This window comes from Diplotaxodon limnothrissa, linkage group LG2 (assembly GCF_057381915.1).
Source record: "Diplotaxodon limnothrissa isolate DT_005_m linkage group LG2, D_limnothrissa_male_GT1.1, whole genome shotgun sequence".
NCBI classification, from domain to species: domain Eukaryota; kingdom Metazoa; phylum Chordata; class Actinopteri; order Cichliformes; family Cichlidae; genus Diplotaxodon; species Diplotaxodon limnothrissa.
In genome coordinates this window covers 7,298,525-7,324,441 of record NC_140597.1, presented here as the reverse complement: position 1 = coordinate 7,324,441, position 25,917 = coordinate 7,298,525, and the positions used below count along the sequence as shown (strand labels likewise).

The 25,917-nt window shown below is 37.4% G+C and overlaps 1 protein-coding gene across 1 annotated transcript; it reads left to right on the top strand.

The window, feature by feature from the left end:
- Nucleotides 1-1,522: 1,522 nt before the first annotated feature.
- anxa5a (annexin A5a) lies at nucleotides 1,523-24,164 on the top strand. Its single transcript, XM_085366411.1, has 12 exons — nucleotides 1,523-1,561; nucleotides 1,717-1,801; nucleotides 3,042-3,136; nucleotides 5,408-5,521; nucleotides 8,394-8,484; nucleotides 10,288-10,367; nucleotides 10,710-10,760; nucleotides 12,801-12,894; nucleotides 15,444-15,539; nucleotides 15,762-15,820; nucleotides 17,037-17,159; nucleotides 24,105-24,164. Exons 1-12 carry the CDS (start codon nucleotides 1,523-1,525, stop codon nucleotides 24,162-24,164), a joined length of 987 nt encoding a protein of 328 aa, XP_085222537.1.
- Nucleotides 24,165-25,917: the final 1,753 nt, after the last annotated feature.

Sequence of the window (25,917 nt, the reverse complement as noted above, 5' to 3'; positions counted from 1 at the left end):
CTACTCTTGTTACAAGGAAGCATCTAAAACGAACTGTTGTGTGTCTTAGTAGAAAGTCTGAATGATACAATTTGTAGCAAAAAGCAGAAAGAACAATAATGCTAAAAACTGTAACATAAAAAGCTTTTGAGAGGTTGTGGTGCCAAATTGAACTGGTTGACAATACAGGCAGAATAAACACAGTGACAGTAGCACTGACACTTCAAGGAGACGCTGTCAAGTTGCAGAAGGAGGTTGCTCTCTTGAGCACGCTGTAACATTTATAAGCCATTTTTGTATGAACATACAGAATAGCACACACAAATGATCAACAAGAGAAATAATACAAATCTTTATAAAGAGGTGTAGGAGGTGTATTTGTTCATTTCTCCACCTGCACAGTTTATTACAAGGCTGCAGCTGAGGTTTTACTGCTTCTTCTACAAATGGCCTTTTCCCTTAAGAATGTGTGCACGTCCAAGTAAGATGAAAACACATTTTTTTTTAAATTACCTGCTGACAAAAACCAGCAGTCAGACCTGATTTAGGTTCTACTTAAAGTATTGCCTCACTGTTGGGTTAGACAACATTTAAACCCATGCAGGTTTTTGATGGCCTTTGGCAAAAGTTTATAGTGCTGCTACTAACAGTCGCTTGCAATTTTCAGTATCTTAAAATTTTTATGCCCACAGAATAAAAAATTTCTGCTGGAGTTTTATTCTCTGCCAGAAAAGGGCATTGCATGAAGCACCATCTACCCGACTAGCTGAAATGGTGCTAAAGTTATGAAAGTCTTGTACTAATTCACTACTACTGCACTACCATTGGTTTTAAATTGAGAATTGATCTGGGAAGGATTTAATTTTAAGTGCAATAGGTGCACAAAAAATAATATAATTGTTTTTTTTTCATGTATGATTCGAGCCAGAATTGGTAATAACCTATGTGTGAAAGTACAGTGTTACGATCCAATGTTGTCAGTGTTTTGTGTTAGGCGTGACTGTTATGTGTTTCCTGTTATACTTTGAAGGTCTGTCTTATCTCAGTGTGTTCAGTTTACGCTTCCTTGTCTCGTCAGTTCTGATTTGCCCCAGCTGTGTTTCCCTCCTGTTGTCCATTCCCTGATTGCTCCCTCTATGTATTTAAGCCCTGTGTTTCAGTTTGTCATGGGTCGTGATCTCCCCCCGTGTTGTAAATAGTTTGTTGTATATAGATGTAAATAGTTGTCAATACTTTTTTAACTCGTTAGCTGTAGGGGTGAGAAGCCATTTTTCTTTGGGAACCTTTTCTCCTGTTTTTGGTTAGGGAGGCAGGTAAGACACCTGTAATTTTCATTTGGGGTTTTCTGTGAAGGTAAGCCAGCTGCATTTCATTTCTAGAGTTTTTGTTTGTTTTGGCCATGCTCACCCTGATGCCTGCTACCTTTTGGGACTCAATAAACTGACTGGCTGTTGTGAAATCCGTGGTAGCTGTTTTTTGTTGGTTCGTCCTCCTTGAGAGCAGGGAGTGTGGGGGGCATTTTTTCCTTATTTTTATTTTCCTTATGTCGCACGCCGGTTCCCTGGTCTGGGGTGTAACAACAGTGAGTATTGGGTATATAAAATGCATGCATACTTGCACTTACATGAGTGCATTCACATCAGCATGCTAACTGTTGTTACTAACAAAGACAGATGAAGGAAACCTTTGCTTGTTACAAATGTTTTATTACTTACATGTGTTGCTCTCTTCCTACAGGCATACCGAGGCAGCGTTAGACCTTACGTCAACTTCAATGCCAAACATGATGCTGAAATCCTCCATAAGGCCATGAAAGGGATGGGTCAGTATCCTGCTTAAATGTATTGCTGCTCACTTTCATTTCACATTGACACTAGCATGTCATACGACATTAACTAACTATTGTATGCAACATTTCACAGCGATGACCATAAATACAAAAAATGAATTCTTTGCACAGTTGAAAGCTTTTTTTTTTTTTTTTTTTTTTTTTTTTTTTTTTTATAGCTGCTTAGGTGTGTTTATTTATTTACTTGGCAGGTCCCTATGTAAGTCATTCAATGAAAAAGCTGTACCTCTGAAAATGGGGAACTAAGTATAAAACCACTGTAATTTCTAAATAGTCATGCACAATTTTTGTAACATTCCTTGGTTTAAAGCTGAAATTCTGCACATAATTACATATTGACTGCTTGATTTAAAGTCCACTGTGGTGATGTAAGGAGGCAAAGCTACAAAAAGCATGACCAGTCATTTCATCCTATATTAATTTAATAAAAAACTGTTGTCTTCTTATTTGTCAGTAGTGGTTGTAAATACAGGAAAGGATGTGAAAACAGATAATGAACAAAGATAAAAACACATTACTGACACAGCTGTCAGAGCATCTGAACTGCTCCCTTTTGTAAGCATCATCTGAAAGATGGGAAAGCAATTCATTTTTCTAGTGTGTTTTACCAATTAGTGTATCACCAACATTAAAACTGACGCATGTGTCAGAGAGAGAAAGCGATAACACTGTAAATTATATTTCCTAACACTTTATGACCAGTACAAGCAGAACCATTAGATCTAATTAATGGTTTCCCTGTCTGCAAACTACTGTGGACTCAAACTTGAAACAGCAGACTTGCACTACTTAAGTACAGTTCTTTAGTCAGTGCTGTCACTGCAGATCAGCTGGGCTTTGTGCCATAATTACCTTTCACTAATTTAACATTTGATCCCTGAATTGAAAATGATACATGCTGCTTCAGCCTGTTTGCGTCTCTGAGCCTTTTTTTTTTTTTTTTTTTTTTTTTTTACTAAGGTGCTGTTGACTTTAGAAAGCTATTGGTTGTTAGATCATCTGCCATGCCAATCCTTTTGAATCCTGATCTCATGCTCTAACAGGCTGACTCATTTAGGTTAGGATATACTGGAAGCTATCATAATAAGGATTTGTGTTGTGTTTGAAAAGAAAGACTTGAAATGAAAAGCTTCTTTTGTCTTGACCCACATTGCAGATGATTTCAGAGTCATTTTCCACACATTATTTAAGGTTTATATGATTTCTGGTGCAGGTACAGATGAAGATGCCATCCTCATGCTTCTTACAGCCCGCAGCAATGATCAGCGCCAGCAAATTAAGGCAGCATATAAAAAGGCCCACGGAAAGGTGAGAAGAGCCACTAGGAATTAAACAGAGAACTGATATACAATTACAGGTCGTGCCATCCACTCTGCATTCCTCACTTCACAAAACCAACCTGGCTGATGGTCAACTTCACCCCAGGCACTGAAGACTGAGAATATATCATCCTTCTAAATATGCTGCAGATGTTTCACTGAGCGTGAATAGTTGTCTGTCTTTCTGCATTCACCATGGGATGTATTAGTCTTGTCATGAGTGTACCCCACCTCTTGCACACTGTCAGCTGTTATGTGCCTCCCCACCTTCCTGCACCATGCTTCTGTGTTGGGCTCACAAGTAATAAGCCCAGAAATGAGTATCTGTCTACAGTAGGTTTGTGCATGTGTAACATCTTGACTGTTTTAAGAATTGTATATTTAACATGCACTTCTCATGCTCATTTCCAGCCCAGTATATTTAGTCTTAGACTCCAGCTGTGTGTGTGTTTCACAACTCAAAATAATCCTTATTTATGTCAAATTGGGCCTTGATGCAACCTCTCACTACTTTCTCTGTCTCAAAAAAGACAGTTTAGCTCCTCTTCCTTTAAGGTAACTGTCTTCTGATTGGCTGCCCCTCACAAACTAAAACTCTGAACAGCGGGTACTTGGGGCTTCTGTGTTATTTGACATCAAAACAAAGGGGACTACAACGTGTCGTAGCTTCCAGCTATCGTTTACACCTGAAGGCAATTTACAGTCATTATATTTTACTAATTTATTTTTTTTACTAAAAATAATAATAAAAAAAACAAAGAGGCCCTAGCCTGAATTTAAGGACCTTTTTGCTGTGAGGTGACGGTGCAAAGCACTGCACTAGCATGTCAGAGTCACATTTTAAAGCTATTAAAGAATGAATTAGCTATGTTCAAAATACAAACAAATGTGCTTAAGTAAAGACCTCAATATTGCACTTGATTAGTTTTGAGCTTTTCCTTGGATGAGTTCTCCAATACCTATTTAATCAATTAGGGAGCAGGTACAACTGATAGAGGAATAAATCCTTATGACTTATAACATTTCCATTGCTTTTTGTGCACCTAACTAGGTGAAATTTTGCATACAGGACCTTTGCTTGTAATTTTTTCACATTGTTATATTACTTAAGTATAGAATCTTGCTGGTTTTTCACCATTGGCTGTCTTCTGTTCATCAATTTTTAACAGCAAAAAGGCAGCCAAAAACATTAAGTCTGTGATTTAAAGGGCAAGATTTTGGATCAAGACTGAACAGTCCTCAAATAAGTGGCAGGAAGGGCAGTTCTCCCCAGTCTCTATGGCGCAGAATTCAGTGCAGCTAGTTAGACAGAATTTTAAGCATCCATAGTCTCACTGTTCTGTCACACAGTGAAGATTTTTTTTATGCCCACCTGTGGATTGAAAGCTGAAAGCTAATTTTCTTTCTGTCTCAAGTATAAGTAGATGGAGGAGTTTGAGAGAGCATAGATGTATCACAAAACAGCTCCAGGGATAGCTCTGTATATTACAGTGTTTTATCAAAATGACCCAGAACGTGAGACTTTTTGCTTTGCTCAGTATTGCAGAGAATCTTTATGAGATGTATTAAAATGTCATGACGCCATTACACAATTGTGCTCAACTGCAAAAATATCTGAAGCCCGAGTCTACTTTTTTCTATATAACCGAACAAAATATTACATCCTCTGTCATTTTCTTTTTTCCACATTCTTTGTAGGGATTTGATTAGTCTGACTTGAGAAATTTAACTCGTTCTACACACAAAAAATACGGTAACAAATAGATGGATTGTGTTATCCAGAAATATGGGGAATTTCTGCTTAATATCTAATGTATTCAGCTAGAATCGTGATTTCTGGACTTCTCCAAAGAGCACTTGGATGAGCACAGTGCTGTGGGTGTTTTTCTGTACACAAATAGAGCCACATACTCAAATAACAATGGTATATGCTGTTGTTCATTTGGTTCCTGCAATGCACAAATCATTGGAGGCAGAAAACAATTTAGAGAAAGCCAGCTGTGAGTAATTTGCAAAGTAAATATATTTTCCTCTTCTGCAGGTCACATTGAATACTCTAAGTATAAGCGAAGCAGTGAGATGTAATTTTTTTTCCCCTCATCTTCTTCACATCAAGGTCCTGAATGGCCATTTTGTGTTTTTTAACTTGTTTTTCTGGTTTTAATGTTGGGATCTGGTGTGGTTTATATAAATGTCCCTGTTACCAATATAGTTATTACTGTTTTAGCTCCTCTCATTATTATTAATTATTTGACCACAGGACTTGGTCAGTGCACTGAAATCTGAGCTCGGTGGACTGTTTGAGAGTCTTATTGTGGCTCTGATGACCCCATCTGTCTTATATGATGCTACTCTCCTGCACAACGCTCTCAAGGTAACAACTTAAACCACGTTACAGGTCTCATGTAAATGTGAATGTAGCCTACGTTTTTATTGTGATGTTTTTTGAATAATGTTTGATTAGGAAACACTTCATAGTTGACAACAGACATTTCAACTTCTCAAAGCCAGACAAACAAATGAGTAAATTAGGGACCACTGAAATTTCAATTTTTGGTGTATGTGTGTGTTTTGCTGTTATTCATTATTCACTTTGTACATAGAAACAAAATAATACTGTTCAGCAATGCAGTGGCTTCTCAAATCAATAGGTGATGTCATTATGATTATGTCCATCTTTTATTCAGTCAATGCACTATATTCATATTGAAGCCACTTTACAGATTTCAACTACAAGAGATGAAAAGGTTTAATTTTTTTAATCTACATTACACAGAGTTTCAACATTAGCAATAAAGCATCTAATACATGAAAAAAGAGTTGCAAACATAATTGCTAGTAAGCTATCATGCACACTACCAGCTCCCTCCCTCTCTTTAGCCCACATAAATGGAACTCAAACATTACTGAAAAAGTGTTCTGAAAAGTTTGGTTGAAAAGGTAAAATGTTTGCCACCAGAAGGACCTTTTTCCAGTTTGTCTTTTTAACTAAAAGCAACAGTGGCAGGAACTCTTTCTACATAATAAAAAAATAGTTCCTGCCACTGTTGCTACTAGTCTCTTAACTCAACTCAGCTTCGTTATAAATCTTTGGGCCAACAGGTAGGCCACCTAACATGTATTATTATCTGTTTTCCCACATGACGTTCAAAACCTTTTATTTTATGTTAACAGTATGCGATAGAAGCTGCTTGACAACTCCACAAAGACCATTTAGACCAATCTCTGATGCCCATTCTTTTTTAGATCAACATTTTGGCATTACATCACATTTACTGATATGTTACAATGCTATCATCAACCTCGACTCCAACAGCAGGAAGCAGCTGTTTTCAACCAATAGCCAGGGCTCGTTTCCAGAACACAATAGTTTAGGGTGCTTCTAAAATTAGTGGGAGTGCACTTGTACTGACAGCCAAAGTGATCATCAGCCATTTAAAAACTCATTACTCATACTTCTTATTATCTGACTATTCAGTTTTTGTAGGTCTGCTAATTCATATATCTGAATCAAACAGAAATATAATGAAAATGCAGTCTTTGTAAGTCTTTAATATTTTGAACAAGCAAATTTTCAAAAGAATACCATAATAATGCATGCAACCACTAAAGTATTATTTATTTCTCATTAATTCATACATATTTGTTGTTTCTAATGCCCCTTTTAGACTTCCTAGATTAAGAAACTATGATTATGTATTAATGTAATAATAGCTGAAGTAGAAAAATGTTAAACTCTAGGCTGTCCAGCAACAAATAGCTAGTGGAGACATTATATTTATCTAAGAGTTAAAATTAATAAATTGAATTAAATTTGTTAAAATTATAACATTTATCCAGAGTTTGTGGATGACAAGAATAATATTGGACCTGTTTGTCAAAAGTTTGCTGGAAGTTCACCACAGTTTGATAGCAGTAGCAGCTGTGATGACTGCATAAGGTGATCATACTGCTGGCTTTGAGTTTGTCAGCTTATTGCAGAGCTCTTTTCTTTCAGATTACTTTGTTTGTATTCAGCAGCTTGCTTTAGACTTCAGACAATGTAGCCATGACTAAGACATGTTTAAAACTGAGAACAAAGGCAAGGACAAAACAATTAAATTCAGGCACAAAAGACTTATTGTGTTTTGTCACAGGTACTACATGGTGGTTTTAGCCTTTTTGTTTTCATTGTTACAGTAAAATTGAAACTGTCATCTGATGACTTAGCTGCAGGGGGTAATGCCTAATGATTCAGGGGGTTTTGGTGACATCCAGACAATGAATGACTGATAATCAATAATAGCCAAGACTTTCGGTTCCATGCACTTGATGAATGCACATAATTGTATTTAAAGTTAATTCATAGTTAACTCGTTGGCAGACCGTAGCTCAATATTTTGAGATTGCAGATTTGACAGTTTGTTAAATTGTCAATACAATTTTAAATTCAAACAGACTAAAACTAGAATCTAGAACGTCTCAAATACCATAACTCTTTTTTTCTTTTGCCAATATATTCCAAAAATTCATATACAGATATCTTTAAATTGGTTAAGCTTTCTCTCTATATCTCCTGCAAACATTTTGTTTTGCAGCATTGGAGCATTGTAGTCCATTAGATCTATCTTTTGTACCTTCAGTGAAACTCAAATGAAAAAAGATGTCAGATCAAACTGGACATATTATATTATAGACATTTCAGACATTTTATGAGTGCTCTTTTTCAGGTCACAGGAGGCTCATAAAGTTAGAAGGGAATTGCATGAGGGAAAAACATTTAGCAAACTCTCAGATTCTCATATGATTTACAAATGAAATTTTTTTTCTGTCTCATTATTCTTCAGACACATTTACATTTGCATTACCCATGTGCAAATGAAGTGTTTAGTCAAAGTGAGAGCAAAGCATTTAGGACTTGGCCTCAACATTCCTATCACACCCACTCCTCCATTAGTTAGGTTTGCCAGACAGTCTTGCTGTAAGGTTAATTGCAGCATAGAGAAGTGAACGTCAAAGATAATTCTCTTTAGTATTGAACCTATTCGTTCTCTAATTGCAAACCTTTTAACTCTGCTATGCTCTCAAGTTGTACATCTTTTATTATTTCTATATTTTTCTTTATCGACTTTTAGGCTTTCTTTTTTTCATATTACTAATCAATGATATAGCCTAATGTATAATAAACATGTACTAAAATTTAATATTGAACAGATATGGATATTGTTTCACACTGACTCCATTTATCTCATGCGTCGGGTTCCCAGGGTGCCGGGACTGAAGATGAAGTGCTAATTGAGATCCTGGCCTCAAGGACTGGCGAGCAGATTAAAGAAATCACCAAAGTGTACAAGAAAGGTAAAACACTCCACTGATGAAGAGGCAGAGAAAAACAGACAAACATGGTTACTGTGACTACTACAAATAATGACGCATCTAGAAGAATGCATTAAGATGTTTTGTTTTACTGGCACTGCATTGGCAGAAGATATCTGCGCCTTTAAAAGCTTTATAGCTTTTTACTTTTTAAAAGTAAACTGCCATTAATGTTTTGATAGTTTTTGGCACAAAGGGGATTTGATTAATGTCAAGATCATGTTTTGATTAAAGCTTAATTGGTTATAATTGTCACAGTTAAAAATAACAACGAGGAAATGAGTCATAATTAAAAGAATCCAGTTTGGATTATTAGTGGAAAATGAGAACTTACCAAACGTAATTTAGTTACATGCCCATGCCCACAAGTTTTTTGGGGGCGCTGAAAAAAACACAACAGTTTATAAAAGAACTAAGATGACTATGCCACTTCCAAGTCATCATTTTTCAATGTGTAGGGTTACTGTTGTTACAAAAGGACGTGTGTGTGTGTGTGTGTGTGTGTGTGCGCCTACGAGGCCTTCAAATATTCAAAATCAAGATACCCAGTCTGTGTCTGGAGTGATTTTTTTTATAGGTAATTAATTGTCTTAAAACTATAGAGATGAAATTCGATCCATCCATTTTCTTAATTGCTTATTCCATTCAGGGTCACTTAGTAGCAGGAACAGTGTGTAACAGTGTGAGAGGCGGGGTACACTAGATAGGCTGTGAGTCTATCACACGTTTAAGGATTACACTGACTTGCTAATTAGCTAATAGGCTGAGTTAGCTGAAAATTATCTGGCCTTTCCTTGTGCTTACAATTCCAAGTTGTCCAACTTCTCACTCAGTTTAATTTGTTCCAAATCTTCGTTAAATTTATATGATGTTTGTGTAGGAAACTTGGGGATCTACATTAGAGTACACAGGACAAGTTTGAATCGCTTTATCCTTATGACTCTGTAAGCAAACATAGATTTTATAAGACAACTGTGAATAAGAAATTCACATTTCGAAGCCAAAACATTCATTTTGGACACCACAAAAGCCAGAAGTGACCATATTTAGACAAGATGGTTGAGTGCTAAGTTATTAGCTGAGGGTAGCAAGCAAGGGTATACAGCTTGGATATCCAAGCTGCATAGGAGCAATGCACAGGCACTCATGCCTGCTAGTAAAATAAAGGTCTGGGCTCATTCCCAAGGGCTCACCACAGCAGATGGATCTGCATACTTGAGTTGTAACAGATTTTACATTAAATGCCCATCCTAATGCAAACCCCTCCCTCAAGTATTTTAGTCCCAAACCTATGATGGCGTGCCTATTGTCAATTTACTGCATAGTACAGAAATAACAGTATATCGTATATAGTTTCTTTATTCATATAGATTTATAATATCTCCTCTTTTCTCTAGAGTACCATGCTTATTTAAAGCCCATAGCGTGGTGCTGATCCTTTTTATTTTCAGTGTAATATGTTCTGTCATCCGAGTAATAAACACACTGCACCTCTGTATCACCTGTCACACTTTAATGAAAGGTCTCTAACATAGCAGCTGTGACTTACAACAAACCGTGATGGAAAATATGTGATAACAAAGGCTCAAATGGCCCAAGGCAGAGAATGCAGTTTATCTGATCTGGACGAAAGCATAGACCCTTAGTCAACTAATCAAATCTCTCCTCTCATGGCTCATCCTGCAAAACAGAGGACAGCCTACTAAGGTCGACTGAAATCATTAGCAACTGTCGTGAACAGGAACTGTAAGCAATCGTCTGACCCCCTTCTCTTCTTTCCTCCAGAGTTTGGCGGAAAGCTGGAGAAGGATATCTGTGGTGACACCTCAGGGCACTATCAGAAACTGCTGGTGATCCTGCTGCAGGTAAAGAAGGGCACTGCTGGAAAGACTTATGTTTCTTTTCCTGATAATGAGATCCTACAGTGATGCCATTAGAAAGTCATGAGACGTGTAGGCTGGAAAGGGGGAGGGGGATGACAGCACATTTAGTTTCTTTAATGTGATGTTTATACAGAAGGAAAAGTAATTTTCATGGTTCTTGTAGATTTGAGGGATCATTTAATTAGGTGTTCAGATGTTACCTGGGTTGAGAGGTCTGAGCGCACCATGTTTCCATCCACACTGACCTACTTTACTCTATGTTTGTCCACCTGTCTTTGTACCTGTCTGGTTTCCTACCTCTCTTTTTTTCGTCTGGCTGCAAAGGGGAGTAGGGAGGAGGGAGTAGACGAGGAAAAGATCGAGAAAGACGCTAAGGTAAGAAGGAAGAACATGAGATAAAAATACACATGGCAAGAGCTGGCTTTCCACTTTAGCTTTGTGAGTTTGTCCAGCGAATTCAAGCAACTTCAACACTACATTAACAAGAAATCACTGTTTTTATTATTACCCAATTACACTGGTGTTAATCGAGCCGGGTTTTTTTTTTTTTTTTTATGTCTAATTCCATTGTTTTTACAGGACTACTATGTTTTCCTTATTTTTTGTATACAGTACTTTGAAAAAGTCTTGAGTTACACTTCGTTTCTTAATATTTTACTTGAAAATGGGAAATAAGTGCAGCAATTTATTGAAATGTGGAACATATATGACAAAAACAGAGCTTATGCTATTCTAAAAAGGATGAAAGTCAATATTTGACCATGTTTTAACACAGCCTGAGCTTTCTTGTAATTTCTTTAAGTAGCCTTCAGGAATAGTTGCCCAGGTTTCTTGAAAGATATTCAAAGCTTTTCTTTGGAGGTCGGCTGCCTTTTTGTTCTGTTCTCTATCAAGATGATCCCACACTGCTTCAATAATGTTGCTGTCCAGGCTCTCCTGCGAGCGGTCAATGCCCATAATAGTGTTCCATTGTGTGTTTTTTCTATCTATGCATGCTTTTACTGCCCTGGCAGTGTGGGATCATTGTCATGTTTAAAAATTAAGTTGTTGTTATCAGCTGGTATTGCATGCTGGATCAGAATCTAATGGTTCTTCTCTGCATTAATAATTCATCATTCCATTAATTTCAATAATCTCCAACACCTGTGGCTGAAATAAAGCCCCAAACCATGACAGAGCCTCCACCATGTTCTACGACTGCAGACACTCACTGTTTGCCTATCAGAACAAGGTTAATTTAAATAGGAGGAGATAAAATGGGTTGTTTCAGAGAAAGAATAAATGGAGGCATCTCACCAAAGCCCATTAAAGGGTCAACAGGGATTACTTTAAACATTTCGTCACTCATCCCAGTCACTTGGATAAGTGACGAAACGTTTCTCCGACTGAAATCAATACATCCAGATCAACAGAATTAACTTTTTGGGTAAGGTATAGGGAGGCTTAGAAGATCATTTTTAACATGGCAAAAAAAAAATGTAATAAATAAAAAATAAGGATTATTTCTCAACTAGTATTGATTTCCAGCCACCCAGTGAAGATTCCAAGAAGTTATAGCTCTCTACCAAAAAGTCCTGCACATATCCCCTGCAGTAAATTATTGAACTGTCACGTACACACTTCGATCTTTGTACTGGATAAATAATGTGTGAGGTGTTGAGGTGTAGGGAGGCGGATTTTGTTACCTTTGGAGAGACACAGTCTAACTGTTTCCACATGTCCAGTATGTGTGCTAAGCTCACTGCATGATGTTTAATAGATAGACATTGGGGTATCACTATAAATATACAGTTTTCCACATATTCAATAAGTCTGTTTAAGTTTAAGGAAATGGAAAGTCTGTGCCTCAAGGGGAACTTTACACACTGATATAATTTGTATTACTTCCTATACTTGCACCAAAAGTTGGCATTAGACATACAGAGGTGTGTGTAATTATGGCATCTTGTTTTAAAACCATTACATGTAGCAGACATTAACATTCAATAACATGTATCTAAACACACACCAAATTATCATGACTAGCAGTCCGTCTTGACTCATAACACCAGAGCGTTGTTAAGCCACTCTGTGATCAAATTAGGAGAAATAAGCAATGCTAATTCATTAAAAAGCAATAATAAATGACTCATATGAATATGTTATTATTTTGGTATTTGATCATATGATAAAATATTTCTGAGCAAGGATAGAAAAAAAAAAAAGCAAAAACCTTCGTTTGGTGAAGGACATAAAATCAGGAAATCTAGATTTTCTTTATAATAACAAATAGGGGGAAAAGACATTGTTGATTTGGCACAGTACAAGGCTGTCATTTCTTAACATGTGTTTCAATAAATCAAGTCAGCACGAGGTGTGTGTGTGTGTGTGTGTGTGTGTGTGTGTGTGTGTGTGTGTGTGTCTCTTCCATTACAGGACTTGTATGCTGCTGGTGAGGGAAAGTTTGGCACAGATGAGGAAAAATTTATCACAATTCTGGGCAACAGGAGCGCTGAACATCTCAGAAAAGGTGAGTTTGCCAGTTTGCCTGTGCCAGCCCATTTGGATGTCGTGATATGCTGTGTAAGACAAACACTGAAAAAAAAAAGGAAAACAAAAAAGTCAAAGTGTAAGAAAATGTGCAGGAAATATCAGTGAAGCATGCTTAAACAGCACAGATTGTGGAGAGTAAGTTGAGAGCGTAGAAAGTGCAATGGTTTAGTCAGATGTGAGCAAACAACAAACCGATCGATGTGCTTTAGCAAGTCTTTTAAAAGTCAGTTGTTGGCAAGTTTCTATCAAATTACTTTGACTGCTCGTTTCACAGTTTTTCTGATCTAGTAACTTTAACTTTTTTTATTAAAATAAAAAATGTAGACAAGTTTGGTTTAGTAAAATGACGCAGCAATACTAAGATAAAATACAAAGTAACATATTAATTTCACAATTAAACCAATATAACATAACATATGACAGTGGATATAAACCTGTTCAAACACGTATGCTGACCTATTCTCTGAACTCTAAAAATTGTGGTCCTCATTAAGAGGCGAAAAGCTACTAACTTGCTCCACAACTGCAATATGTTGTTTATCAGGAAAGAGTTAAGTAAACAACAGACAATCTGTGTCTTTTTTGTGGTTGGGACAGTCTCTTTTGCATTTGCGTCAACATTCAACTTTTTAACTGATGAGGCAGTGAGGTACACCAGGAATATGTCAGTTATTTCAGTTTACACTGATGCCTCTGTATCTGTGCCAATTAGTGTAGATTAGCCTTTATTGTCTTCCTTGACAGAAATTTACTTTGGAGAATCGAGAGGAACACGTCATGTACAATAACACACACATATAAACACTTATTTACAATTTCACCTATTACCATTCAGTAATGGCACTAGAGACAGTTTTAACCTTAAAGTTGTCACTTGTTCAACCTTCTCTCCACTAATGAAAACCAGACCGTGATCTCCAATAGATCTTGGATTTATTGGAGATAATAACTACTTGTACCATCCTTGAGAACAACAACAACAGTCAAGCATTTGCAATAATTGGCAATGAGCCTTTCACATCACTATGGACACATTTTGTGAATTTTGACCCACTCTTCTTTGTAGAATTGCAAAATTCATGGTTCCATTGATGGAGTTTGGGTAAGTTGTCCAGGCCCTGAAGCAGCATAGCAGCCCCAGGCCATCCCACTACCACCACCACATTTGACTGTTAGTATGGTGTTATTTTTATACAATGCTGTTAGTTTTGCACCAGATGTAATGGGACTCAAAACTCCCATAAAGCTCAACCTTTGTCTTGTTAGTCTACAAATTTTTTTCCCAAAAGTCTTGGGGATCATAAATGGCAGACATGAGACGAGCCTTTGTGTACTCTCTGATTAACAATAGTTTTCATCTTAGAACTCTCCCATAGGCATGATGCCATGATTACCCAGTCTCCTCCTTGTTGTTGAATCATGAACTCTGACCTTAACTAAAACAAGTGAGGTTTTCAGTTCTTTGGGTGTTGTTTGGGGGTTTTTTTTGTGACCTCCTGGATGAGTTGTCAGTGCGCTCTTAGAGTAACTTGGTAGATAGTGCAAAATGTTCTCAGTTTGTGGATCATGGTTCACACCATGGTCCACTGGAGTCTGAAAGTCTTAGAAAGTCTTGCTTTGTAACCGATTTACTAACAGAAGTCAATGACTTTGTTTCAGAAACAGAATCGGAGAATGAGAGAAACTTTATTAATCCCAGAGGGAAATTGAGTTGTCATAGCAGCAAATATACAACAAACAACAAGTACTCATAAAATGTGAGTGTAGAAACAGTTATGATAGATAAATATTAAGATGAATAGATAAATATAGAGATATAGCATACATATAAACATAAATATACATATATATAAAAGTATGTGTGCAAAAATGTCATGGTGTACAAAAGAGACAGGGTTCATTGAGGTGCAATTAATACTGTATGGATGAATTAGAGAGTCTGATAGCAGCAGGAAGGAACGACCTCCTATAACGTTCCCTCAGACAGCAAGGTTGAAGGAACCTGTTGCTGCTCTTCAGATTTCCAGTGTGTTATGGAGGGGGTGGGAGTCATTGTCCATGATTGCCAGCATTCTGTCACTGTTTCTTATCTCTTCTCGAGTTTCTTTAAATTGTGGGATGATGTGAGATCTTCTAACCTACTTCATTTTCTCAGACAGGTTATATTTAAGTGATTTCTTGATTCAACAGGACTGACAGTAATCAGGCTGGGTGTGGCTAGTGAAACTGAACTTGACTTTCCAAAAAATGTGGTTAATCACAATTAATTCATGATTTAACAAGGGATGGTCAATTACTGTTACACACTGTGCCAGGTAGATTTATATAAATGCAATAAAAAAAATGTAATCCAGTAAACTCACCAAAACACTCGTATTGTGCACAAAGAGATCATCTAAGGGCTGAAACTGACATATTTTTTGCCCTGAAGTAAAAACAGGTTCAAGTTGAAAATTGCTTGATGTGTTTCTCTCTAATGAGGATGTATGAGTGTCTGTCACTGTGGCTGTTTTGGTTATTTTGCAGTATTTGCTGCCTACAAGAAGCTTTCTGGCTCTGACATAGAGGACAGCATTAGAGGCGAGACCACTGGGAATTTGGAGAACTTGCTGCTGGCTGTTGGTAAGAGCCGCAATTTATCTGGGTGATAATTTAGGCGTCACATACGGGGACAAGTAATCAGAATATCCCTGGATGGGGTTTTCTTTCAAGAAATTTTGAATAAAATATGACAGAAGATAACACTTGATAGCAAAAAGTGAACATCAGACAGTGTCAGCTTAACTTTGCAAAAAATGTAGTCTTGCACATAGCCTCATCAGTTTTTGTCTTTTTCCTCCACAGTGAAATGTGCCGGGAGCATCCCAAACTTCTTTGCTGAGAGACTATATAAATCTATGAGGGTATGTCTCATTATCACATCGCTCTAGTCTAATTAATGAAAATACTCACCGATCACTCACCTGTAAAATATATGATATGTATATAATAAATAACAATCTTAACAAAGTTAAATCTGTCAAAAAAGATAACTTGACTACATTAGATTTTGAGGTTAGTGTTGGTGTCATTTTTAACCCTCCATGATGCTTCAGCAAATTATTTTCATGTTAGTCTTGCTCAAATATGAGAATATCAATATATTAAGAAGACTTTAAATTCAAATCAGAAGAGTAGCTACAATACAAGCTGTTGCATTAGAATGAATAGGGCAACAAAAGTGAAGTCAAATCAAGGAGTGACTGTGTAGTCATTTTCCAGTAAACTAAAAGGCTGTTTTCTACATCTAAACAGCAAAAAAAAAAAAAAAAAAAACCCAAAACAAAATGGTGTTTACAGTGATATAGTTTAAAAGCTTAACTAACCTGGAAGAGGCCTGAACCTGCCTTTCAACTCTGGGCAAGAAAATGTACAAGCATTTTTTTCCGAAATGTTGAATTAATATTTGAAGTGCAAACTAAAGGTTCACTGTGTAATAACTGTAGATTTTGGGAAAGAAAGTACACCTTCCATTCTGAAGTTATAGTCATCAGAACCTCTGAGGATCACCACATGACATCATTCAGCGTGTGGAAATTTAACACAAAAAAGCCAAAATGCTAAAGCCGTGTAGGCGGAAGTAAGTACACCCTTATTGTAGCAGCCAGCTACTGCTAATCAAAATCACTTGATCAGCTGATCATCAGCATGTTTAAAATTCTGTTTAGAAATGTAATGTTAACAAAATGTTAAGAATGAACAACATCAGCAATAACTCTAGAGAAGTCATTGTTGCTGCCCATCAATCAGTAAAGGGTTAAAAAGCTGTTTACAAAGAAACTGAAGTCTATAATCTAGAATGATAAAGACTGTTAATATAAAGAAAACATGTGAGGCAGTTGCCAATCTTTCCAGGAGTATTATTATAGGGCCTTTACCTTACAATATAAAGTGCATTGAGGCAACTGTTGCTGTGATTTGGTGCTCCAACCCAGTGTTAGACCACGCAATGCCACAGAAATTGCAAAGACCCCAGAGCTATATCTCAGACTCTACTGGCCTCAGTTAGCAGATTTCTTTCTTTCTTTCTTTCTTTCTTTCTTTCTTTCTTTCTTTCTTTCTTTCTTTCTGTGTATTTAGCGAGCTGGAACTGATGACGACACTCTGATGAGGATAATGGTGTCCAGGAGTGAGGTGGACATGTTGGACATCAGAGGCAGTTTCAAGAAGATATACGGACAGTCTCTGTACACCACCATTCAGGTACTGCTTCAGCCCCCTCAGGATTTCTGTTCATTCCCTTGTGCTCTTTTTTTAATGAAACATACTGAATAGTCTATTACTTCAGAAGAATAACACATTTCTGTAAAATGTAATTTTCCTCAGTTGTCTCCATATTCTGCTAAATATACTCATCTGTCCCTCTGCATGACTTTAGAGCACCAGCTGGGTTTACTATGGATATGATGGCTGTACACTACTCACGTCAGTGCAGTGATGGAGTGGGGATTAGTGATTTACTTTAAATGTCTCCCTCAGTGTGCTTCCCTTCTTTTCACACCAGATGAAGTGAATAATCTGTTCTCCTAATGCCAGATGTTCCTCCATTGAAGAGTTATTACGATCCTCCTGTAGAACTAAATGGCCAGTACTGAATAGATAATAACACATTATGAAATAATCTTGAATAAATATATTATATATTTTTTACAGTTCACCAGAGTTCATTTTTTCCTTAATTATGGCAGTTATTCTACAATTTCTCCACTTTTTAAATAATTTATAATTCATTCTGCATGTTCACAGTCCCCGTACTGTGTACTATTCACTTTGCCTTCCAAATGAATCAGAGCTACATAAAGCTAATGACATTAATTACGCCTGTGCTTTTCCTGCTATTATAAGAGCACGTTTATGTCACACAGTAGTTGCCACAATTAATGGTGTCTAACATGTAAATAATGATAATTTCAACATACAAGCCGTAATTATGACTTGGAGACTTGCTTTTTGAATATTTTCTGACAAAAAAATACCAACCAACCATGGATGCCTGACATTAAAAGTGGAATAAAAATGTAAAGCCTTAACTAAGCTTATTTAAGGCTTTACATTTTTATTCTAAAGTCAAAAGCTATTTTAAGCTTTTGGCTCATTGCTTATACTTAGGCTTACACCCTAGCGTCCACCATTGTAACTGTATTTATATGAGAGAAAATTAAAAAGCTTAATAGGTCTCCTTTAAAGGACAGTGTGCTAAAGTTTCAATGGAAGTTTTCAATGAGGAGTGATTATAAAGTGATATCAAACTTTGCTTTTCCTTATCAATATGATGTAAACATGGATGGTGTAATCTAATGTGTATTGAATAATAATCAACCATGAGTAATTAGAGTGGATCGCTGTAAGCAGTACTGTATAATGCAGAGTATTAATTGTCCTGAAAATAACGTCTCGATTATGCAGGAAGCACTTATTTCATTTGTATCATGGATATAAGTGACGCTGGGATCTCGGATCATTTCCCAGTTATATTTGATACTGGCTTATGTACTAACGAACTACATCCTGCGGCTCCCCTTCGCCCACTACGTGTAATCAATGCTGAAGCGGTGTCAAACTTCTCTATGTCTTTCTTGGATTCTGCATCTGTCACTCCCGACTGTTGTTCATTTCGCTCGGTTGATGACTGTGCTAATACCTTGCTATCATTATTTTCTTCTATCCTTGATACTCTTGCCCCTGTTGTGCCAAAAAGTGATTGTCTGCCAAAAACTGATTGCTTGTATTTAAACTGCTATAAATAACTTGTTGATCTACAATATGTGAAACATATGTCAAATATATCCCTCATGAATTATATCAAGTCATCTTGACCAACAAACAACATTCCCGTAACGAGGTAGAAGCCGCAATCACTTTTTGGCAGTGACTTTTATGTATCCTTTATTTATGCAGTTAAAAAAAAAAAATTCTTGTTTGCTTTAAAAATGTCTCTTTTAAGAGTAGTCTGGCCAAGAGGACAGCTGAAATTGCAACAAATGCAAAAATAGTTCTGTAAACATATTTTAAGTGGACAAAAGGAAGCTGATTGATTATAATTAAGTACAATAACACAGCTACAAAGATAATTGAGAAACAGGTAATTTTTTTAAATTGTGTATTTAACCCCTTTGCAATACCTGTTCACCGAAGTCTATTTAGCAACATACGTAACAATATTACACATAAAAAACACACGGAAACATTGGAAATCAGTTTTTGGCAGGCAATCACTTCTTGGCACAACACCCCTATTAAAATGAATCGCCCTAGAACCTATTCTCAGTGTTGGCTTAATGACACTACGGGCGCTCTACGTCGCGTGTGTCGGCGCGCTGAGATAAGGTGGAAAAAAGATAAACTTCAGGTTTCTTACGACATGCTACAGACTAGCCGCTTAAAACTCCAAAGTGCTGCTAAAATGGCCAAAGCGTCTTTCTTATCCAAAATCATCCGGGCCAATGGTCATAACCCCCGCACCTTATTTAGAATTTTTAACTCAGTGGTTAACCCTTGCCCAGACATGCCTTTACCTTATTCTCAGGTTCTTTGTGAGCGATTTCAAATTCACGTTTTAGAGAAGGTCTCATCTCTTAAGTCCTCCCTTCCCCATGTCCTCTCCCCATTCTTGAGTGCATTTCAACTTTCCACCAGTTTTAGCCTGTGTCACTTTTGTCTCTTAAGCGGCTAGTTGATCAAATGAATAACACCAATACTGTGCTTGACATTCTTCCATCTCGCATAGCTAAGGACTGTTTTGATGTAATTGGACCTAGTATCGTATTTCTTATGAACTTTTCCTTGCTCTCAGGCTGTGTTCCTTTGGCTTTTAAGCATGCTGTAGTCCACCCGATTCTTAAAAAAAGAAACAGACTGTTATGACCTTTTAAACTACAGACCGATCTCTAAGCTTTCGTTTTTGTCCAAGATCCTGGAGAGACTAGTTCTCTCCCAGCTCCAGGCATACTTGGACACGAACAATATTGCTGAGAAATTTCAATCTGCCTTTAAGCCATTGCATAGCACTGAAACGGCGTTGGTTAGAGTTCTTAATGATATTCTTGTAATTACTGATACTGGACACTCTATGGTCCTAGTTTTATTGGACCTCTCTTCAGCTTTTGATATGGTGGACCATAACATCTTATTATTAAGACTTGAGCACACTGTGGGTATTAGAGGCGCTGCCCTTGACTGGTTTAAATTATACCTCGCTGACAGGTCCTTTTCGGTTAACTTGGGCACCTTCTCCTCTTCCTCCGCTCCGGTGTGTTGTGGTGTACCTCAAGTGTCAGTTTTAGGCCCTATTCTTTTCTCATTGTATTTGCTCCCTCTAGGCGTAATCTTTGAAAAATACAATATCGTCTTCCACTGTTACGCCGACAGCATACAGATCTATTTTGAACTTACTGACGACCTTGCTGTGTCCCTGCACTACTTTCAAGAATGCATGCGTGAGGTCAAAGAATGGTTCCTGAGTAATTCCCTCGTTTTAAACGATAAGAAGACTGAGATTGTGGTGTTCAACAGTAAAATCCCTCGTGTCCAGCTTTGTGCTGCCCTGGGTCCCTTTGCTAGCTCTTCCTGTGACTATGTCAGTAACTTAGGTGTACTGCTGGATAGCTCGCTCAAACTCGATGAGCAAGTCTCTGCTGTAGTGAGATCTAGCTTCCACCAACTGCGCCTTATCTCTAAGGCTAGGTATTATGTTCCGCATGAGGACTTGGAGAAGCTTATTCATGCTTTTGTGACCTCCAGGTTGAATTATTGTAACTCCTTGTACTACGGTCTTCCCTCTTCTCTTCTTCCTAGACTGCAAACAGTCCTGCCTCTTGACTGGTACAAGGAAATTTTGCTCTATTACTCCTGTTCTAGCTGGCTTGCACTGGCTGCCCATAAAGTACTGTATTCAATTTAAAATATTACTCCTTACGTTCAAAACTATTGATAAATTAGCACCGAGTTATCTTAGTGAACTTCTCAGGCCGCATACTCCTGCTAGAACACTTAGATCTGCCACTCAACTACTTCTGCCGCAACCTAGATCTCGGCTGAAATCTCGGGGTGACCGTGCGTTTGCACTGGCTGCCCCGGTACGGTGGAATTGATATCCACGCCTCTGATTCTATTGCACTGTTTAAATCACGACTAAAAACCCACTTATTCAATCTTGCCTTTCCCTCTAGTTAACATTTCTTTTATGATTTATTATTATGCACTTTTATGCTCATTTAATTCCTTGTTTGTTCCTATGTATCAGTGACAGCTATCTGCTTGCATACCTAGTACTTGCTTTGGTCCTATTTCTGTTATCTTCCTTTTATTCTCTATGTTACTTGTTAAGCACCTTGGCATACCCTTGGTTTTAAGTGTGCTTTTTAAATAAAGTTTATTATTATTATAGTCACCTCGGCTAGCTTTGCCTCAGTAGAGGAAATGACTGATGGTAGCAGAACTTGAGTACCTGTGGAAATATTTCCCAGCAAAATAGGAAAAGATCCAGAGGAGGCAAAGAACATGAAGAGAGAGAGTCATCAAGCATGCTGGAGCATGACTCTAGACTTGAGAGATTTGCCAAACAGTTGGCATTTCTGTTATATTTTTGATGTTTTGTTGCTTAGTAAACTTTAAATTCAACTGTCTGCATGAAAATCTCTGGGATGATAAATAACGTGCAAGCTTATAAAACCATTCCACCATAAGTATGGTATGGTATAACACATGGTAGCTAGCTGGATAGCCATGTAGCATTTTGCTCAGAGAAGCAAAGTAAATTGATATTTTATTGCTGTATTTATTTATTTACAGCAGTACCTAGGTGACGTAGCCCTGTGATGGCCTGGCGATTTGTCTATGGTGTCCCACCTCACCGTTTGTTCGATGACAGCTGGGGTTGGCTCGAGCCTTCCTTCCAATCAGGATTAGATAAGCAGTTAAGACAATGGATGGACAGGTTAGCTGACCATTAAGAACATGAATGCTCTAGATAAAATATCTGTAACATCAACATTTCAAGGTTTTTTGTCAACAGTTGCAGTTATTAACTTGATATTTTGAGATAACAGATGAAAAAAATGGGACTTTTGATGGCAGAAAATCTGCATTGATATCAATGCACGTGTCAGGGGGAAAAGGTGCTGTGGTTAACTCAAACTGGACACTCTCTACCTTACTCTGTGTAACATCAGATCAGCAGAAGTTGAAGTCAATGTGGAAGGAAAGCTCATATATGTTTATAGCTTTAGCTTCGATTAGCTAAATGTTAGTAGCATTTGTGAAGCTGCCAAAAGACACTGGGACATGTGACTAACTGGAGGATGTTGATGTTGAGTTAAATGCTTTTACTCAAGGACAAACTGACATGTGGAGAGGAGGAGTAGGAGAGCCAAACACCTGAGCTACCCACATGTCAGTATACAGGGAGTGCAGAATTATTAGGCAAATGAGTATTTTGTCCACATCATCCTCTTCATGCATGTTGTCTTACTCCAAGCTGTATAGGCTCGAAAGCCTGCTACCAATTAAGCATATTAGGTGATGTGCATCTCTGTAATGAGAAGGGGTGTGGTCTAATGACATCAACACCCTATATCAGGTGTGCATAATTATTAGGCAACGTCCTTTCCTTTGGCAAAATGGATCAAAAGAAGGACTTGACAGGCTCAGAAAAGTCAAAAATAGTGAGATATCTTGCAGAGGGATGCAGCAGTCTCAAAATTGCAAAGCTTCTGAAGCGTGATCATCGAACAATCAAGCGTTTCATTCAAAATAGTCAACAGGGTCGCAAGAAGCGTGTGGAAAAACCAAGGCGCAAAATAATTGCCCATGAACTGAGAAAAGTCAAGCGTGCAGCTGCCAAGATGCCACTTGCCACCAGTTTGGCCATATTTCAGAGCTGCAACATCACTGGAGTGCCCAAAAGCACAAGGTGTGCAATACTCAGAGACATGGCCAAGGTAAGAAAGGCTGAAAGACGACCACCACTGAACAAGACACACAAGCTGAAACGTCAAGACTGGGCCAAGAAATATCTCAAGACTGGTTTTTCTAAGGTTTTATGGACTGATGAAATGAGAGTGAGTCTTGATGGGCCAGATGGATGGGCCCGTGGCTGGATTGGTAAAGGGCAGAAAGCTCCAGTCCGACTCAGACGCCAGCAAGGTGGAGGTGGAGTACTGGTTTGGGCTGGTATCATCAAAGATGAGCTTGTGGGGCCTTTTCGGGTTGAGGATGGAGTCAAGCTCAACTCCCAGTCCTACTGCCAGTTTCTGGAAGACACCTTCTTCAAGCAGTGGTACAGGAAGAAGTCTGCATCCTTCAAGAAAAACATGATTTCCATGCAGGACAATGCTCCATCACACGCGTCCAAGTACTCCACAGCGTGGCTGGCAAGAAAGGGTATAAAAGAAGAAAAACTAATGACATGGCCTCCTTGTTCACCTGATCTGAACCCCATTGAGAACCTGTGGTCCATCATCAAATGTGAGATTTACAAGGAGGGAAAACAGTACACCTCTCTGAACAGTGTCTGGGAGGCTGTGGTTGCTGCTGCACGCAATGTTGATGGTGAACAGATCAAAACACTGACAGGATCCATGGATGGCAGGCTTTTGAGTGTCCTTGCAATGAAAGGTGGCTATATTGGTTGCTGATTTGTTTTTGTTTTGTTTTTGAATGTCAGAAATGTATATTTGTGAATGTGGAGATGTTATATTGGTTTCACTGGTAAAAATAAATAATTGAAATGGGTATATATTTGTTTTTTGTTAAGTTGCCTAATAATTATGCACAGTAATAGTCACCTGCACACACAGATATCCCCCTAAAATAGCTAAAACTAAAAACAAACTAAAAACTACTTCCAAAAACATTCAGCTTTGATATTAATGAGTTTTTTGGGTTCATTGAGAACATGGTTGTTGTTCAATAATAAAATTATTCCTCAAAAATACAACTTCCCTAATAATTCTGCACTCCCTGTAATCTCCATTAATTTTCTCAGGTCGCCAATCTGTTACTGGGCAAAACTAACTCTGTCAGTACTTAAATTAAATGAAAAGAATTCAGTCATTTCTAAAACGAACATACAAGAGTAGATAAATGAATGTTCAACCTCCCAAATTAAATGAGACTCTTTTTCTTCTTCTTTTTTTTTTCTCTTTACAGGAAGACACAGCTGGAGATTACCAGAAGGCTTTACTCTACCTGTGTGGTGGGAATGATTAATGCAACCTTATGACGCATTTAGCAGCAATGAATGATGAGCCATCATGTTGCTGCTATACACATGAGATGAGGATATTGATCTATAGTTCTTCTTTCTGTTAGTGTGTGTTTATTGAGTTAGTGTGAATTACCTGAGTGTCATTTTGACTTATGACAATATTATATTGTATGAATATTATTTACAAGGCACTGTTCTTTTTTTGTTTGTTTGTTTTTTAAATGCCAGACAGAACATATAGCTCTAATTTAGTCCTTGGTAAACAAGCAGTTTTAATTTTAATGCTGATAATAATGCTTTCTGAAATGATGAAATGCCTGATTAATTTAAAATCTTTGACCTCTTTCTCTTGTCAAGCGTACACACAATGTTAGCAGCTGTTTACCTTATTTGAGCTCGCTTCTCACAGCATGTGTTAAATGCAAGTTTGAAAATACAATATCGCTACTCAATTATTAAACCCTACATGTTGACAACCCCGATGCTCTCATTAATAAGAAATGAGACTGTGATCCAGACTTGACGTGCAATGCGGCTGTCAGTGATCAATAAGTAATGGGACGCTATTAGACATTTGTTGATGCATATAATGAGATCTATTGCTTCCATGCCTTTCTGCACGATGAGGCCAAATGTCAAACAAACGGGGTCCCTATAGGTCACTCGGTGGAAAATGATTTTATTTTGCTGGAACTGAACCACAGGGTGGCAGCAGAGTTTGAAATGAGGACACAATGTCTTTATATTGTTTCTCATTACAGTGATTGATGAGATAGTGTCAATATATTTTACTAAAAAGTAATTTTCTTTTCACAAATTCAAATGCAAATAAATGGAGTGATTACAACAGGGCCTTCGCAGACTAGTACTCGGGCCCTAACTATGTTTTTCAACCCTCCCATTTTAACCACACCGCATATCTTAGGCAACATGTGTAATCTTTCTCATATATCACTGCAATGTTTCCTCATTTTCTTATAATTCAACTTCACATATTTAATACCTTTTAAATACAAATGGGTTATTTAAGTAAAGTTCTTGGTTGGTGAATTTGCTCATTAATGGGCATATTAGCCCATTAATGAGTGCAAATGATGACTGTTATTGATTAAATTTGAGGAGGATGCATATAAGGATGAGTCATATAAATGTTGATCTGTTTAAAATTATAAAGTCATTAAAATAACCCAGAACAGATGTGCATGTCAATACTCTCGAAATGTATCATTTCTCAGTGTGGTTCAGAAATATTCAGTGTTTCAGTTCAGTGTGGTTTGACATATTTTACAGTCATGTGACCTAGACACTGTTAAGTATTCAGAAAGCACCTCAGGGTTAAACCTGCAAAGTGTTTTCATGTATAGTCATGCTTTCTTCTGAGGCTCCTGCTCTCTCTGCAGACACAAGTCCACACTGATTCATTGCAAAAATGACTGGAAAGTTGATGCTCCACATCTCTGTTGGTATTTATTCATCCAAAGAGAAAATTACATTTGCTTTTCAATGCAGCTATACTATTGCTTTACAATGAATCTGCTGTTTATTTACAACTGGATAGATTCCACAGCTCAACAGAAATGCCAGTGCAAAATAAGAAAATAGCACAATCCATATAACATTACTCCAACCAGAATAAAAATACATACATACAGTACAATGAATAGCAAAAGAGAGACACATTAAAATTTAACATATTTAACATCCAATGATTTGAAGGGTTTTGATATATTTAGGTGTAGTATTATAAATTATGAA

Coding starts and splice junctions, on each gene's coding strand:
- anxa5a (XM_085366411.1), top strand. CDS start 1,523: ATGTCGCACGCCGGTTCCCTGGTCTGGGGTGTAACAACA. Junction 1,562..1,716: donor TGGTCTGGGGTGTAACAACA/GTGAGTATTGGG, acceptor CTCTTCCTACAG/GCATACCGAGGCAGCGTTAG. Junction 3,137..5,407: donor ATAAAAAGGCCCACGGAAAG/GTGAGAAGAGCC, acceptor ATTTGACCACAG/GACTTGGTCAGTGCACTGAA.